Source organism: Rhea pennata, chromosome 15 (assembly GCF_028389875.1).
Source record: "Rhea pennata isolate bPtePen1 chromosome 15, bPtePen1.pri, whole genome shotgun sequence".
NCBI classification, from domain to species: domain Eukaryota; kingdom Metazoa; phylum Chordata; class Aves; order Rheiformes; family Rheidae; genus Rhea; species Rhea pennata.
In genome coordinates this window covers 6,684,777-6,703,848 of record NC_084677.1, presented here as the reverse complement: position 1 = coordinate 6,703,848, position 19,072 = coordinate 6,684,777, and the positions used below count along the sequence as shown (strand labels likewise).

General features: G+C 40.4%; 1 protein-coding gene across 2 annotated transcripts; it reads right to left on the bottom strand.

The window, feature by feature from the left end:
• Positions 1–296: 296 nt before the first annotated feature.
• HAPSTR1 (HUWE1 associated protein modifying stress responses) lies at positions 297–17,679 on the bottom strand. 2 transcript variants are annotated; one of them, XM_062587966.1, is made up of 4 exons: positions 17,218–17,679; positions 16,489–16,569; positions 12,088–12,363; positions 297–3,762 (listed from the first exon to the last, which is right to left on the bottom strand). In XM_062587966.1, the coding sequence occupies exons 1-4, from the start codon at positions 17,435–17,437 to the stop codon at positions 3,518–3,520; spliced, it is 822 nt and encodes a 273-aa protein (XP_062443950.1). In that variant the 5' UTR covers positions 17,438–17,679; the 3' UTR covers positions 297–3,517. The 2 variants fall into 2 exon arrangements, with proteins under 2 accessions (XP_062443950.1, XP_062443951.1); XM_062587967.1 differs by lacking the exon at positions 16,489–16,569.
• Between the last annotated feature and the right edge of the window lie 1,393 nt (positions 17,680–19,072).

Genomic DNA, 19,072 nt, shown 5'->3' with positions numbered 1-19,072 from the left:
CTATTAGAGATGTTAAACTCTAAATACAAGTCCTTACATATTTAGAGGAAACATCCCAATTACTACAACCACCATTAATCCATTAAGATTAGCCTGTGATACAAGCCCTGGCATTAGGACAGCAAGGAAAACCACCTAGAGTACAGCAAAACTGAGCAGCTATCAAATTGCATTCTTAACCTTGTTCTGCAGAATCAGATAAGCCTTTTAAGTGCTAACTCATTATAATCATCTTCTATTCTGGGTTTACTGATGGACTATTTTTCAGAAACTTAAAGAACTACAAAGAAGCCTGATCAGTTGTATTTATTTTTTATTAGGTTTATTATGACTTAAGAGTTTATTACTCCAGTTGGGTAAACCACATTTGAGAGTAAGTTTAACTGCAGGACTTCAGTTTCAGCCAAAATCATCTTTGCATTACTTTATTGTAATATAGCCTTAAATTTAACATTTTAAATTTACTTCATTAATAAGCAAGCCAAGCTCAGTAGCTTCAGTGCAGGATGTACTTTATGTAACTTGCCGCACATTCATGTTAAATTTAATGTACATGGAGAAAAGATAGGTCAACTATATGATTTATAGGAAAAAGCAAAAGTAAGCACCATTTTTACCAAACTAACAGTTCTTAATTCAGTGTTTCTTGTATGAGACCAACGTGCTTCTGGCTTCAAGAGCTACAGTTTGGAGAACAGCAGAATGCTATTTCTCCCCCCTCCCTCCCCATAACATGGATTTTCTATACTGGCACAAGAAATAGTCTTCAAAGCAGCAGGTACTGACTTGAATGTTTATTTTTTAAAGAGACAATCTGTTCTCCTTCTGTTTACCAGGTGAATACATGCATTTTAGATCATTCTGGCAGGGGTTAACATTTAAAGAGCAAGTAACAACTGGGGCTAAATGAAAAACAATGGTAAAAAGTTGCCAAATATTTAAGGTACAAGCAAAAACATTAATGCAACCGGCCTGATATCTAAGCCTGCTTTCTCAAAGAAAAATGGCACGAATTAAAGCTAAACAAATTTAGTTTTAGGTGGTACTAGACTGAATGTAATGCTTAAAAGCATTAACAATAGTTACTTTACTGCAAGGAAGGGGAGAAGTAATTTGAATAGGCTCTGTGTATTTAGGCTAGACCAGAAGCACTGTTACAGTTTTGTCACATGTGCAGAACTCTCATACTAGTATGATGTTACTTTTACTACATGTAACAGTAAAGTCTACACTAGAAGTCGCAGAGCATAAATATCTTCTAGTTGTACAAGCCAGATAATGAATGAACAGAAGAGCTGAAGAATGGTTTTCAGATATGTGTCCTTTCAAGTCTGTTCAGGACTCCAACCTGTGAATTTTACTGTGGTATAAAAAACCCTCTGCCTAATAAATAGTAATTCTAAACAACACATTTAGATACCATCTTACATTGAAATCTTGGTTGAAAATGCAGTCTCTGAAAACTAGCTTTATGTAATATTAATATTTTACATTAAATAAGTATTATTAATTGTAGTTAACAGTAGTAACTGAACTGAATGTACACTGAATCTTCAGGTGATGTGCAAGTTAAGCTATGTAACACAGGTGGGGTTTTTGAACAGTTCTTAGTCTCTCTAGACAGTTTTCACACTTGTCCCATAAATTACAGAACTTCACTACAGTACTGTGCAACTGAGCTCTTCAATTTAAAAAAATTGGATGGAAGCACTATAAAGCAAGGAAATCATGCTCTGTGAGCCTTGAATTCTGAGAATTTTAAATACAACGTATCACTATTGTCTTGCCTTGACTAGAGAACACCAATAAAGGACAACAGGGTTATAAGCAGTAGAACTATAGTTAAATCTGCCTTAAACATCAGGGGAGGTAATACAAAAATCTGACTCTACAAGCATAAGCAAAAGTCTTGAAGAGCTATATATTAAAAAGGAGTTCAAGGTGCCTTAAAGAAAAATCTTGTGTTCTAAGTACTGTGGATTCAGCTTAGCTGCATTTCACCCCAAAAATCAGCTTATGCTTTCTGTTACGGCATGCATGCTGCCTCAAATAAATACCTTTTCCTCACTTACACATTTGGAGCTCTTCATCTCTCATTCTTCTGTATCACTCCTCATCTAGGCAGAGATTTAGAGGACCTAAGCCAGAGCTCTCCAAAGAGGAAAGACTTGTTGCACGTAAGTGTAAAAAAAGTTCCAAGTAGGACAATGTTCTTTAAGATTGACACATATCCTTCCCCATTCCAGAACGGACTTGCAGCAGATCAGTCTTGATCTATAGTTCACTTTTAGATTATGCTTAGGTTTATGGCAGCCAGAGTTTGATCCTATGAATGTAAGCTCAACACACAAAAGAAAGCCATTTATCCTTTTAAACCCATCCTTACAGCATGTTTATCCAGAGCTTTATAATCAACTTCCAGTTTTAAATTATTTTCTTAGCACTTGAGAACCTGCATGTCACTCCCTCCTGCAGGAGATGGCATCACAATCTTGTTTAAGCTAGTCCAAGTTTCCATATGTGACCAGAAGTCTTACTTGTTAGAACACACACTTTTTCCAACTATTCCCCCTCATTCCCTCTCTTCCCACCCCCTCCCCAGTAATGGGCAATTACTTCACAAGAAATGTAAAATGGGATATGGGTGTACACAAAACCTACCCTTCACTAATACTTAACAGAAAAGCCTATTTTCCAATTACAGGACATCTTTCTCTAAATTTAGGTCAGCACTGGTGCAGTCTGCACTGTGTATGATTACCACAAGGATAATACCAATAAGTACATATATTTTCCTCAAACTGAAGATTTAAAAGCCTATGAAGTTAATTCGGGAAAAGTTTAATATTGCTACTTCAGAGCACTAAAACACACAAAGTGAATCCAATAAAGATCCTTGTATTGATTCAATATTAAGTATTAATTGCATGACCATCATAGCACCTCTTTACATTATCACACAATCACCAGAATTATTAACTGCTTTTAAAACTAAAGAGGGTACAGTCCAATATTTAACTTGCACACTGTTACTATATAGAAACTAGGTGCATGGTACAGTGCCGCAAAAATGGAAGCCTGCAGTTTTGACAAAGATGCCAAGTCATGTTGTAGACGATTTTAGTCAAACTGGCAATACTGTTTAAGCAAATACTCAATACAGCAGGAAATAAAGGACAAAAAAAGCATTCTATAACCAAATAAACATCTGAAATTTCCTTTCCCTTTAAGAATACAAGTAAGGTCACTTTTAGCCTTGGAACAGATACATCTTCGCCTATGATGATCTTGCTAACTACTACACAATATCTGATGTCCTCTGCTAAGAATATAGTTTAAGAAAGCCGCAGTTACAAGAGGCATCTAATGTAATATCTAAAATTTCCTTTATGGCAATTATTGAATTCATTTGTCTTAAACAGTGAATATGGGAAGATGGCCTCGTGTTTCCTTTTCAATAGTACTCTGAGGATCAAGTGGCTTTCAAGCAGCATGGTGGGTTTGAAATTTTTGCAGTTTAGATCATTCTGTTGCGTTTATGAGTTGGTGAGTCTGTAATGACATCGCCACACTGGGCTGAGGTACGCTTTCTAGTTCCACCATTGTCCAAGTGGAGTGCCATTTCTTCCGATATGAAAGTGTTCAAATCAACATCATGGAGTCCATTTCTCCTTCGACTAGCATTGGAGCCACTGCTCACGTGAGTAGGAGAGCCTGGGGTACTTGAGCGAACACTTATACTAGCCATTGCACCACTAAGACCTAGGGAAAAAAAAGAAAGAGCATTTAGATCAAACAGTAAAGTTTTCCCCCTACATGAAACAAAAGGGATGATAGTTATACAGCACAGGTTTTAAGGAGATATTTTAAACATTTCATTGTAGTATTTGTACACATATCCACTCATTTGAAGCCCAGAAATCCACACCTTCTTAGCTTTTACTGTATGAGTTGCTGCTCATAATAGTTAAAAATGAGCTTCTGTACTAGACTAGCACCACACTGCCAACAGCTAGCTACCCAAGCATCTGGCAAACTACTGGAAGTGTATGTACGCACACTCAATTGAAAGAGTAGCCTATGTCTGTATGAACTCTTCAACAGATCAATACTTCAACAGAAGAGCCCCTACCAATGACTTTCCAGGTTGATTTCATTTGACCTTGTTCCAAATACTATCACCCTACTTCCCTTTAATCCCTGCAAGTAGTCTTAGTCCTGTAAAGCTGCTGTATGACAGATTTTGAGCAGATTTATACAGCAACTAGCATCTAAATAATTTAAGCAAAAGCTTCATTTCAGGGCTCCCACTCCGAGCCAACACATTAATACTATCATAATTCAGAAGAGCACTCTAAAAATCAAGCAAGACCAGACAATCCCTTGAAATTTGCAAATCGCAGATCTTATCCAAAACACCATGACAGCTACCCTGCTATCACTTTGATTTGTGTACATCTTACTAACATCTTTGATTGTTAAAGGAGTTTCTTATAGAAATACTTGTTCCACTAAACAAGACAAGCTTTATGCTAAATTAAACTTGTCTTTGGTAATGTTAATACTAGTTTAGCAAAAGCAGAGCTTTCCAAATTAAGGTTTAATAGGGGTTATAGAACATACAATGCTTCAGTTTCAAGTTCAGACTACATATAGACAAGCAAGAGCTCAAATGCTCATACACCTTCACTATCCCAACTACTCCAAACCTGAGCATTATTAGAAAATTTCAAAGCACTGTCAGCCCAAGAAATGCTACCCAAAGCAGGAGTCATGCAAAGAGTGTGTGTGTGGGGGGAGAGAACAGTGGAACAAGATTTATATCAGTAGATTTTTGATGGTCTCTAGAGATCAAAACTATTCTGCAATCTTCGTAGCAGTAAGAACAAGCAGCTGAACTATCCAAGAGGACCACTGTCTCAAGTAACTTCCAAAATCTTGAGCTATCTCAGCTTTTGATGTTCTCACTAGCCACAGCTCTCAGATACTGTTTTCCTTTGTCCAGTCAGCACATGTCCATCTTGCATGTGCAAGGCCACATAAGATATCCATTAAGCTCCTAACCAGGCAAGTCAAATTGACAAGGAAAGACCAACAGAACCCTACCTATTAGCTCCTGATAGGCCACACAAGTGGCTTCAGAGGCTCCATGAAACCCAGTTGCAGGAAATTTCAGACTCAAGTTCTACTTTGGAGAGAGTTGAGAAATTCAGTTATCTGGAAAACCAATTGACAGAACAGCTACATATATCACGTTTCTTAAAGAAATAGGGCTAACAGATGTACAACATTCTAAGCACTGAATAGTTAAGTACCTCAGAATAGATACTCTGTAGGGCAACAGAATCAGCACACACTATATACATTCCTGCAGAGTCAGCATGCACTTAAGCTCAGCAAGTCTCTACTGTTTCAAACTTACTCCTGGAATATCCTTGCTACCAAACAAAGGTCAAAAAGCTACTACACACTTTGAAGTAGTAAAAGAACATAACCTCACACTGCTTTCTACCTACAATGCAAGGTCAGAACATCTTCCAAGATCAAGATAACATATGTATATTATTGTAAGAATGCAGAAAACACTTATGAGGCACTAGATTAGTTGCCAGAATCCTTAGTGTAGGAGATAAATGGATTCAAAAGCCATCTACAGTAATGGCAAGTTGATGTATATCATGACTGCACAGGTCAACCAATTTCTATCTGCTGATTAGTGTTTAATGAAAATTTAAAGCTTATAAATCTCTTGTAGAAGCAAAGAATACATTTTTATACAGATCAGGCATTTTTATACAGATTAGGCATTATACAATAAACAGTAGAAATATGATGAGTAGTACTCAATGCATTCCTAGAACTTCTGCTTAGAGCATCAGTGTTCCTACACAGCTCTGAACAATGGTTAAGAGACTGGCAGAGACCCTGCACATCATCATTTTAATATCATTTTTCATTCACAATGGCATTAAAAATTAATAGCAGAGGCTGCTACAGTGAAAACTGAGGAACAAGGTTCTCTACTATTTCTAGGATTAGTGCTAAGCTGAAATTCAAAACTATAAGACATTTCCTATAAACCTACCAAACAAAACAAAGCAACTAATTAGATGATATAAATGCACAAGCAGAAAAAGTCAATTCAGGTGCTGCAACTTGGATAACTAGCACCCAAAGTTCAGACAGGAAACATTTTTTCCTAATTCAGACAGTAGCAAGTTTACTGTTAACTGGTATGACATGTTAGAGAATCATTTCATCCTGTACATTGGAAAAAACAAATGTAATTGTGCTCAGAAGCTGAAGATTCCTGACAGTGTTTCAAACCTAAGTATTTCCCTTCCTCCACCAGCATAACCATCTTTTAATTCAAATCAAAACTGCTCTGAACACACAGGTTCACTATTATTACTTCAACTTAGAATCAACAATTTATACAACTTGTCAGTCAATGTTTATTATATACAATCCGTAACAGTCAAAAACTGATGTACTCATTTTTATCACAACATGTTTTAATTATGTATACAGAGCAAACACTTGAAATAAAAACAAAAATTGAGCACCCCTAGTCGACTACTGTAAACATTTTTAGGAAACACTCACAAATTATATTTAAGGAGAGTCATTCCAACTGACAAGCATTTGTAAGAGTACTAAATACAAAAGTCAGAATTTAAGATGCATTTATAATATGCTGCAGCATATTCCAGAACACTGCCGGAGTCTGTACGCACTGTCTCAAACAGGCATTCACTTAATGTTCAGTGACACTGAATCACTGTATCTAAATACACATACAATATTCAGAACTTAAGTTCTGGGACATTAAGGATTTCAAACGTAGAACAAAGTTTAATTCCTACAGAGACAGCAGGACAGTGGAACTCAAGAAGTACTTCCAGTTTTAGTTTCATCTTGCATTTCATACCCACTACTCCAGTTTAACAGTCATTACTATGACACAGACTCAAGTGACAATTTGTTACTAGCAGTTAACCATATTACACAGCAGTAAAGACTAATCCAGAAGAGAACTGTTAACTTAGATATTTATACCACAGTTTAGAACTAAGTAATCAAGTGTGGAAGAGTCAGAAACAAAGTCCAAGGCACATACTGAAGTATCAGGATGCTATTTCATGGAATCAAGATCTTTGAAAACTATTAGCAATACCATTCATTAAAAAGGATCTTTGTTAATTTTTTGTTAACAGAACATGTTTTAGGAGCCATGATTCATAGTTCATTTCTTGAAATACTGCTGTGAAAATACATTTATTGTGAATTATTCCAAGTTAAGCTTTCTACATGCTCTAAGTGTACCTCTCCCCAAACCATTTAAACAGTTAAAGCAGTAAAGTGAGCAGCAATAGACACTAGAAAGTAATACTCTCACATGACAATTAGTAACTCCATGGCACCACTACATATTTCTATATTGCAATTAACACAACTTAACCACACATCAGTTTTATCTATACAACATGACAGAGATCCTGATAAAGTACTTTCACCTCCAGCATACCAAGACCACCTCAAGTCTTCCAATACTTTATAAAGGGGAAGGTCTTTAAGAAAGAATCTCTTTCCCTTTCAAGCTTGAAAGAATTAAAGTGGATGGAATAGTTGGAGTATCTTATATTTCCCATTCCTGTTGCACCACTTAGTTAAACCAGCAATATATTTTAAAAACCTCTGCTTATATCAAAGACTATGTTTTAAAGCATCTATTGCAGTACTACTGGCAAAAGCTGCAGAGAAATTCTGATCAATACTAGCTAGTTTGTAACTAAGAACTCTCCCAAAGCTACCTAGTTATTAGAATGTTTAGCTGAAAGTGAATGTTTTGAGGAGTTTGGAATGCTTAAGGTAAATAAATTGTCACCTCAAAATCACACTTTTATCAACATTGGTCTAAACAATAAGTTGTTTTATCTGCACTACAGCCATATCTATAGTGACAAGTTATTTGAGTTACTACCAAAGATTATGTATGAAATAGCCAATGTTCAAAATTATTTTCCAGAAGTTTTGTTCGGGAAATATTAAAATTAACATTTAAGCTTACCTAAGTGAGACCTAAGCACAGATAAATATCAAGTGGCATGCAGCTCCCTCTATGCTACACTATTTCAATTTTTGCTCAGCCAGTTTTAGCAACAGGTATTACAGAACATGATAGGTATATACACATCCTTTATACCACACTATACCCTTTCAGACCATCTGAACTCTGCTCTCCCATCCCCTCTATTAGCTTCCTTCTCCACTTTTCTAACTGCTTGTTTTACATTGCCATTAAATATTTCAAGACAACAGGATAGAAGGACTAATGGAAATTTAGCATCTTTAAAGAGGCTAAGCTACACAATTCTATATGCTAGGGTAAAGGCTTCCCCTAAAGGAACTAAATCACATGAGTGAGACACCTCAACATTAAAGCTAAGTAAAAGCAGCAACTCACTGCAGTGCTGCTGCCACCTACTCACACCTCATTTCTGATAAGAAAGCTCGAGTATGATGTATTGCATAGTACTGCTATGATTGCTTCCTCCTTCTCAAATCATGGTGCTTTCTCTCATTATATTAGGAGGCTGGTTTGTAAAGCATGGTACACATTTCACAGCATAAGCTCATTCCACCCTAAAAGCCCAAACTGCAACTTCCAAGGTGGATGACAGACAACCATTAGCACTGCAAGACTTAGTATAGTAGCTCCAGCAACACAGAATGAGAAATCCAGCAAAAATCAGCTTTCAGGAATCTTAAGATGACAACTTAAGTTGGATGTAATTCTCATATCAAACTCTTCCAGAATTGAAACAGTATGTCATTGTGTATTCAGAAAATAGGAAGAGATACATCTATAGCTATGCTAACTGCAGTGATGCTTGGTGTTAGAGATGTTACAGAAACTTGCTCTACATTTAGGGAACTGAATAAAAGCATTCATCTTCCATTACTATAGCCTTAGTACATGCAAAAAACAAGGTAATGCACAATTCTTGAAGCATAAAGACAGTTCACTTGAACTGCAGAATACAGTAAGCACATGATGTGTTACCTTGAGCTAATTACTCAAGACACTTTGTTTAAAGGCTTTAATTTTTTAGGTATTTGAGTTTCTAGACAGATTCAATTTCAATCGTCATCCTTCAACAGACTTGTAATGGCAAGTTAGTATTAACAACACAAGTTCTACAGTTTACATGTATTGCAGAATGAGTTTTGGAACCAACCTCTTAAGTAAAATTCCACTAAAGGATTTATAACAAGTTTAATAAGTTTATCAACAGCTTTCACCTTATAGAAAACTAATAGCATAAAGTTAGGTTTGTTTTAAAATGGTTAGCTTTTGTCAGGAACTATCAACTACCTCACTGAACTAAGACAGATGTAGGTCAGATGTGACAAGGCCTGAGCTTAGCTCTAAGGTTAAAAATGCCGTTTCTTTCTCTTTTCAGATGCAGAATAAAATTAAGACCATCCTGATTCCTGAAAATATTCTTCTGCAGTGTTATAGGCTGGGGCATAAACCAGATTCACGCATCATGTTCCTGAAAATATTTTCTTAGCTAATTTTTGTTACTATGGCTTGTCATGAATCTCAGGTTTAATAATGAGGCATTTAAAGGTTACACAATTGAAATGCAGGGATTCTTCCCCCCCAGACAGCTAGATCAGTTATAGGACTGAGGTCTTCAGACACAAATGCCTATTAAAAGCAGTCAATTAGCCAGATAAAGCAACTCTGAGGATCTGTTTTGTGGCTTAAACATACTTCTATTTCTGCTTTTCTAGAAAAACTTCGCTTAGAGCAGCAAAAGTTTTGGCATCATACCTCCAACTCCAATTCAGCCCCTCTACAAATGTTAGAGAACTATTCCATTTCTACAGAAAACTTACTGGCATGAAACACTGCCTCCATCCTCCATATATCAGCCAAACACCCCCCCTTAAGTCTCAGTCCAGAATGTTTGTTGAGATTGATACTCACTACCATCTTGTTTTCTAATAACTTCTCACAATGCCTAGAAGCAGCAACTCGCTTTTAAACAGCCTACCAGAAATGCAGATACAATGTCCTACAGCAGACAAATTTACACACAAGGAGTCCATGCAGGTTCCAAAACAGAAGGTAGTTCTGAGAAAACTGATAAAGGAGAATAGTTTGGGAGACAGTTTAATCACAGCTTCTCCTGATGTAAAATGAAAAAAGGGGCAGGATAAGTTGGAGGAACACAGACATTCTAGGCAATGAACTAAAAACAGGTACAAGTCTAAACACAAGGCTAGTCACTGAAGGATTAGCACAAAAGCATCTGTGTCAAAGAACAGATTGAAACTGATATGAGAAACTAATCCAGAAAGTGACTGACATGTAATCTTGTCTACCAGCTAATGAAGTAGAACAGCACATTTCTAGTTTCTGCAGTGCCACTAGAACAAAGAATCACATGTGATCCTCAGGAACCTGCATTAGTTTATGAAACAAAATCAACTTTTTATCTAACAGTGCATAAACACACATGCTAAAGAGAAATGACTTCCAAGAATCACCTCAGTGTGAAACAGATGTTAAGAAACCATACAAGGACACGAAGAGCACTACACTACCAACCAAAACACCTACAAATTTACTCAAGAGCACACCAGGCTGAAGTGAGGTCTAAGTTACCCCCACTTTATAAACCTTTACCTAAAGCAAACTGTATACAGGATTTCAACTAGTTTCAGAAAGCAAATTTTTAAAAAGGCTGTTTATCACTACATTATGTGAGTTACTTCCTGCAGTGGTTCTTTATGAAGTTAAGTTTGTCCTACTAGATAAGTACCAATGGTGCACAGAATTCTATAACCAGCTTCCAAAATGCAGAAAACTGCCCAGAACTACATGACTGGGTGGGACCACATTTGGTTTAAATGTCAGAGCCACAAGTACCAGAATCAGGCTGCCACCTAGATAGTGTCTGGCTTATGTATCTTGAAAAATTGCCACAGAGCAGAAAGGATAGAAATGCAGTCTTCCTATCTATGGATCCACTCATCCAGTTATTAACTCACTAATCCTCTGCTCAACTGAGGATACTGAAATGATGAAAATTAAATTTCACAGATCACATTTTGAGGTAACTGAATTTTTAAATATACTTTTAGAATGTCTACTATTTATGCCCTAAAGATGTGCTTATTTGTGCCCCCCCCCCTTGAATTTCTGGGGGGCATAAAAACCAAATGGTTAACTATTTCATTTCACATTAGGATCAATTTAACATATTTTTGTTTGCCAGGTAACAGTACAGTTCAGAACTGGCTAGTGAATCTCTGAGAAAAACAGATACACAGCAAACATTGCCAGTGACAGCAAGGAATGAAGTTTAGTCTTAAATGTATCTTCAAGTCTTCTCAGACTGATTGCAAATTACAAATGAGTTCTGAACAGGGTTTTTCTCATGATAGACATACAACTCCCCTTTGAAGAGTACTACTTAGGACACAGGATGCGTAACTGTATTAACTAATACTTAATAACAAGAACCTCAGAGCAAGATCTGGCTCCCCAGATCAAGACAGAAGAGGCATTTTAGATATTGAATTTCCCCAGCCCCCAAGCCCTGGCCAAATTTGCAAGTTACTGGCTACTAGCTGAATCTTAATATTAAGCTAGTTCCTAGTAAATCACTTTCAAAAAATCTGAATTGTATCTGCACTGATACAAATACAAGGTCTGTACTTCAAGAAGTTACCAAAACTTGACTTTAACTTTGACAAAACTTTAGTTCAATATGTTGAATTAAAACTGTAGATTTAGAGATCCAAAACTCATTTCACTAACTGCTCATGCAGTTATCTTTTCTTCATATTCAAGATATTTGACTAATGCAGCATTTTTAGTAGTAAACAAGTCTAATACATGCAAAACCATTGATTCCTTTAGAGAAGCAAGTAGATACCTTCAGCTGAAGGGTACACAACATTAGCACATTAACAACTGCCAAGAGTCAAAGCTTGAGAAAGAGAAAGATACACTTTAAGAACTCCCACCCAATTTTAACCAAGTAGTACTGGAAAAAAGGCTGTTACCATGCAGAGCTATGGCTTCACGGAAGGGCTGCAAATCAGTCTCTACAGATGAGCTAGTTTCTGTTGAAGTAGCTCGGTTAGGGGATACTACAGTCAGTCTTGGGGGAGCTCTAGAATTTCTTGGAGGAGGAACTTTTCCACATAGGAAGCTGATCAAGTCTTCTCTACGAATAGTTCTTCTGCGTTTTTTAACCCAAGCTAACACATCCTTATTCCGACGCTGATAGCCAATTTGAATTCCTACATCAAAACTTCGTTGATGGGCATCCACACTTTCTGCAAGAAAACAAAAACGTATCTTAGCAAATGTCACAGATGGAGCAATTTATAATATGACATATCACTGACATGGCATCCTGTCAACCATGATAAACAAGGAAGATGTTCTATAGGTTACTGTAACAGCAGCAAGTTAGCTGTAACAAATTTGATAGCACCGAGTTGTTGAACCTAAAGAGAATGTTAAAGGTTCCTCCTTCTTCACAAATCATGTTAACAACTCAAACTACTTAAACAGCATTCATTTATTACACTTCAGGTTAACCTTACAGCACTGTTTTTGAAACTCCATTGTATTAACATTTAGAACATATTTCAAGCTTGTCAATCTGAAGGCACTTAAGAAATTAACAGACAATACCTTTGAACATGTATCAGTTCAGCCAGAACACCACGTAAAACAGAAGGAATACAACTGGCATTCTTAACACCTACTAAAAATTTGTCAGAAAAAAAAAAAAATCTAACTTCACTGCTCCTCTTATTCAATTCAACTTAAACTGCATAGGCAATTTACAGAAAGGCCTAGCTTTGAACCTAGTTAGAACAGACACATCCCCCCAACATCTTTCAATTAAGCAACAGATCAATTACAAAATGAAGTCTAAGAAAATTCTTCATGAGCCCACTGCAGATCTGATGCACAAAAGCTTTAAACAGGTATTACTTGCAGTTAATCCTACTATAAAATGCAGTTTCAGTCCCCACTGATGTAACCGGTCACCTGTGCACCTCAATTTAACTTTGCCTCCAACAGATACTCTTACATGATTAAATTAGTTTCCAGACTCCTCTAAGTTAATGATTCTTAAATAAGTAGCTAGAAACATGAATAAATTTCATAAAGAACAGTAACAAGTAGGACAAATCATACTCTACTCAATTTCACTCACCTTGTTTGCCATAGGTATTTGTTAATAGAGCTTGGACAACAGCTATTTCAATTTTACGAAAATGATGGCTACATTAGCTCTTTATCCATTAATAGATATCAAAATAATATCTACTCCAATTTAATCAAAAACAATCTCTTTATTTAATATAAATGTCTAAACTAATTAAAAGAGCATTTTGTATTGCTGTTTTAGTGTAAGTTCAACATAATAGCCATTTGCCCCAAAAAAACTTTCAGGGACTTGTTTAAAGAACAGCTGTCAAAGACATCGGTTTTAGGTGAACCGTGATATACTTATCTAAGCCAGTTTTCACACACAGAAAAAGCAAACATCACTAATTATATTCTTAAATATTATTCTAACAGTAAGTTTCAAAAGTACCACTGCTTGGTCCAGAAAAACACCACTAGAACTAAAACCTATACTACCAAATAGCACTGCTTCAGACAAATCCACCAAAAAACACCTCAATTTCTTCACAGTTTAACCTTGGAGCTTTTAAACTACAGACTGCATAGGTACACATAAAATACACTAACACATTACTTCCTTTTATGTACTCTAAGATTAAAAGCATTTTGCCTATGCTATTTTGTAATCAAAAGACTTGAAGATTTATGACTGCTAATTTCTGTCAAAGCAGTGCCAACACAACAGATTATTCCTTCAGCCATTTTCTATTTCACAATAGCAACTATTCTGATGCATTCTCACTAATAAAAGCTACTAAAACTCTGGAACTAGTTTGGAAATTGACACCACCTTTAATCACTTCCCAACACCCATGAACAAGCCCCCTCTGAGGTGAGGAGCCCAGCTTTAAGCATGTCAGCAATCTGCTTTCCTCATATACAACAATGCTTTACAAAGCGCTAACTATGAACCAGTTAAGAGGTCAAACACTGAATGCTGATGCAGACTGGAAAAATGAAGTCTTCACTCCCTGGAAAAGATTAGATTTTATGTTAAAAACTACAACTGCTTTGTCTACAAAGTTAAGCTACTGAGAGACAAGCAGTCAAGTCTCCTTTATTATGAAGCTAGAAAGTACAAACCAACATTGCAAAACATACCATAGCATTTAATCAAAAAAGGTCAAATGTAGCCTCAAAAACCATATTTCAGTGTATACCTAAGACTTTCTGTTGCAGTTTTAAGTTCTAAAGCCTACAGTTAGGATCCATTTTAGTAAAAATCTGAAAGATAATCAGGCAAATATTTCATCTTTAAAACAAGCTCTCAATTAGAGCTGAACAAAAAAAATTCATGATCCAAAACCTGCACAGAGTTCAAATATTGTATTTTAGTCTTTTAATCTACCCTTCTTCACAAAAAGATTTGACATTCAAGAAATCATGCCATTTTCCTTACATAGCTCATGCTAAATTTTTTTTAACACATCAAAAATTCAGTTACAGATCAGAAACCAGCTGCAGGGGAAAGAGGTAGTTGGTAATGCTCATCATCCCAAGTATTCCTTCAATGTTTTGACAAATTCCTCCAAAACAAAAATACTACTGAGACAACAGAAGAGCAGCATTCATCACTAGAAAGGCAAGTTCCCATTAGGAGAGGCTCATGCTTTCCTAGTATGCAAGTGTATAGTTGTTCCACTGTGTTCTCTGTAAGTTCCTACTAAGGGGATCCATCCACTTGGGAGTCTATTAGAAAAAGATAGCAGCTCTGAGTAACTGAGGCACCAAGCATTAGCACCAAAACAAACTTTCTTGAAGTAGATTTTTTAGTGTAGGTTTTTAAGGTATTAAGTTACAGCTGACTGAACAGCTTCCTAGTTAAATTCCAGTTTCTCTAATCACTGACAAACCATACATACTTCTTGTTAATCACACTACAAGAAGGAGGCTCAGTTTGCCTATAACACAAAGTAATCAAGTGATCTAAGCAAACAAACAGCTAGAGCCCTGGCAATAAGGATGCTCTAAAGGACAATATTGCCATTGGTAAGAAAAGACTAATTATCCCAGATAACTTGTTAACATTACCTCTTGGTATTCTAGCACCATCCTCAAGTGACTAGTGTCCATGTTACAGTGACCCACTGCCTCAGGCCAACACCTTTCTTGTAATGTAATTTGCTGCCCCTTAACAATGACCTATGATACATACACAACATTTGCACAGACTTTTCTGCAAGAGAATCAAGTCTCACAGTGAGGTTTACATCTATGTTCCTTCCTCCGTGGTCTCTTCATGTTTGACAAACCTAATCAACTCTCAAATACATTATAAAGTTCAACTGCTTAACGCAAACCTATATATTGGGAAACTAGAGACAAATGAGAAAACACACAGGCCAAGATATAGTTCTATTCACACAGGAATGTATCCCATAGTTTAATGATTTTTGAGTTGTAAGTCAAAAAAGCAACAATTTGCAACTTTTTTTAAAAGCTTTTTTTCCTTTCTGGTGATGAAGGCAGTAATAATTGTAATGATGCTGCACCTCAACTCAAATTGGTACAAATTTTACTTGCACCTATCATTTTTGTGTGAACTTTTAAACTAAAAACCAACAGTTGATTCTTCTACAGAGAAGTCTTCCATTAACCCTAACAGTAGCAGGATTCAGAAACAAGTATTGACAGACAAATGTAAGACAAAATGCCCAAAAGCATATCCGCGTACAATGTAGGTTAGCATTACTTTCTCATAGTCACGCTAGGCACAGTCAAAATAAGAGTCTGGTGCTTAAAATAAACTGGGGGCTTAGTTAAGAAGTTTCACTGTCACAAGTACATAAAGTTTTATTTTTGTCACATAACATCCACATAAGATGTTACAAACACTAAACCCAATTTATGCTTCACCTGAAATGTGAATGCATCATACTGCCATCCCCACATTTAGAAGGCCTTATAGTAGACAAGAACACATGAAATTTCAGCACTATTTAAAAAGCTATTATACTCTTGTCCTAAAATCATCAAGGATAGCCACACTGGAGGCATCCTTTTTGCAGGAGTCTAGAAATAAAATTGCTTTTAAGTTACTAGTCACCAACATGAGGCAACAGAAAAGATTCAACTATTGTCAGCCAAAGTGGCCCAGGGAAAAACCTGCAAGATCCAGGAAGCAGTCTCGGGTTAGATTTTATCATGGTGAATAAGAGACATTAACAGGCCCCGCTTATGAGTAAGCTGGGCAGGCGGCCGAGCGGGGCTCGGCTCAGCTCGGGGGGGGGGTGGGCAGCCGGGGCAGCCCTTACCTTTGTAGAGGTTGGTGACTGCGGTGGCGGCGTTCTGGAAGGGGACCCAGAGGGAGAGCCCTGGCTGCTGGCATACCCGGTCTGCAGGGAGGCAAGGACACACGCTGTTTATTTTGGAGTCGCCGACTCCGAACGGCCATGTTAGGTTTCGCCATTTTGTTCCACCTTCCGAAGGCACCGCGGGATCCGGGCCGAGAAGGGCGGGCCGGCGGCGGCGGCGGCGCCCCCAGCCCGCGGGCAAGCACCGGCCGCGGCCCCCGCCCGCCCGCCGCACAATGGGGCCGCCGCCGCGCTTCGCCATTTTGTCGGAGCCGCTCCGCAGGGCCGCGCCGCCGGCAGGGCTGGGCCGGGCCCCGGGGCGGCCCTGTCCCCCCGCTCGCCCCGCGGCCTCAGGGCGGCCCGACAAGCAGCGCCCCGCGGGGGGCTCCTTCCCGCGGGGGCAGCACGAGCGGCCGGGCCGCGCCGCCCCGCCGGGGCGGCCAAGGGCGATGCCCCGGGCGGCGGCTCCCCTCACGCCATTTTGTTTTCCCGTCCGCCTCTATGGAGGGGCGCGGAGCCCCCGGGCCGGAAGCGCCCGCGCCTCCCGCGGCCCGGCCGCCGCGCGCCGCCACATCCCCTTTGTGGCGCCCCCCCACCCCCATCCCCCCCGCCCGGGGCGGCCCGGGCCCCGCTCGCAGCGCAGCGCCGCCCCGCCACCCCCACCCCCGGCGGCGCGGCCGCGGCGCTCACCCTTGTAGAGCTGCGCCACGGCGGTGGCCGAGTTCTGGAAGAGGTGCCAGAGCTTCTGCTGCTTGTGCTCGGGCTGCGCGGCCGCCTCGTCCTGCAGCTCCGGCGCCAGCGCCTCCTCCTGCTCGGCCTCGGCCAGGCACTGCCGCTCCCACTTGCTGAACCAGTGCTCGGGCCCGTGCTCCTGGATCTCGGCCTCGCCTTCCTCCTTCTTGTCCTCCATCCTCCGGCCGCCGCCGCCCCGCGCAGGCCCGGCCCGGGCGGCCCCGCTCGCTCGCTCGCCTGCCCGCCGCGGCCGCACTGCTCCGGAGCTGGGCCGCTCCTACCTCACCCCCATGCTCCCGCCGCGCCCAGCCCCGTCCGCTCGCCGGCTCCAAACACACTGAGCGCCGGCGCCGCCCCGAGCGCAGCTAAACCCCGCGGGCCGCCTTGGAGCGTGCTGCCGGGAAGGGCCGGCCCCGCCGCCCCACTGGCCGCTGCCGCCCCGACGACGCCGGTTTGAACCGCCCCTGCGAACCGCACTGGGCGCTCGGCACGTCCGTCACGCGCCGACGTCACAAGGGGGCGGCCCGACACGCAAGATTGGTTACGCCGTCACGGGCTGGTGCGCAGGCGCGAGCGGGCGCGCCGCGCAGGCGCCCTGCGCCGCCCCCGCCGCGGCCTTGCCCCTCCCCCTGAGGCGGCCCCGCCCGCGGGGCGCGCAGCCTGCGCAGGCGGCGGCGAGGGGCCGCGTCATGGCGCTGCGGGGGCTGCGCGGCCCGCGGGGCCCGTTCTGCCATCTTGGTGCCGGCCCTTCCCCGCGCAGGCTGACGAGCTGCCCCGCGCGGGCCCCGCGTCTGCCGGCCCAGGCCCCTAAGATGGCGGCGGGCGGCCGCGGCCCCGGCCAGCGGCTCGTCCCGGGCCGAGGCCGAGGCCGCGCCCCGGGGAAAATGGCCGCCGGGGGTGCGCGGGGGATAAGCTGGACAACAATAAATACGGAATTTACCGTGGCGCTAGCTATGACTTAATTATTTTATTATGTTTTATTTTTCTAATGCAGCCCTAAATTGGGAACTCACTGAGTCTAGCTTATTTCACAGCTATCCTGTAAGCTAGTTCGGCACTCCCAGTTACTCAAGTTTGCGGATCATGTTGATGTGAACTGCAGCAGTTCCAAGCATACTTCCTCAGCTCGCTCTATGCTGGTCATACGAGCAGCATAACATCATACTCTGCTACCTAGGACCTTGCCCCACTTTAGTATGTTTCTAGAGATGTTTAAGGTGGAATTAACTAGTTTATTGCATTTTCATCCTAACATGCACTATTTACTGTATGGGTCAGACTGAATTACAGTGAAAACTAATGTTCTTGTGTTATTTTATGGCCAATCTCCACATACCAAGCATGGTTTCACATCTTTTCTTTTGTGTTACTCTAACGCAAAGGTGCATGTATCTACAGTTGTTCTCTTTATCCACTGCCCTGAGTCTGCGATGCTGCTGCTGCATGTGTGCAGCTGGGTTGCAAATCAGGTCTTCCGTATTATTCAACTGCTGTTATGAATAAGCTGACAGTCTTGTATACATGTCCCTCCCAAAGTCCCTGTGCAGCAGAAGCATTCACAAGCTTTATGAATTGTTGCCTGTTCTGGATTGTTTTTTCATTCCATCCATATTTCTTCCCACTTTGAACTTGAATCTTCATACAGCTTCCCAAAATACAAGAGACTTCAAGCCTAACCCTCATCTTTAGTGAGGGAGGAGATGGTATGGGGAAGTAATTAGAAGAACTATTTTTCTTAAGGCATACTGAAAACTAAAGCTGCAGGCCAGCTAGACTGTGACCACTAGGGACCTTGTGTTTATTCATTAGACTA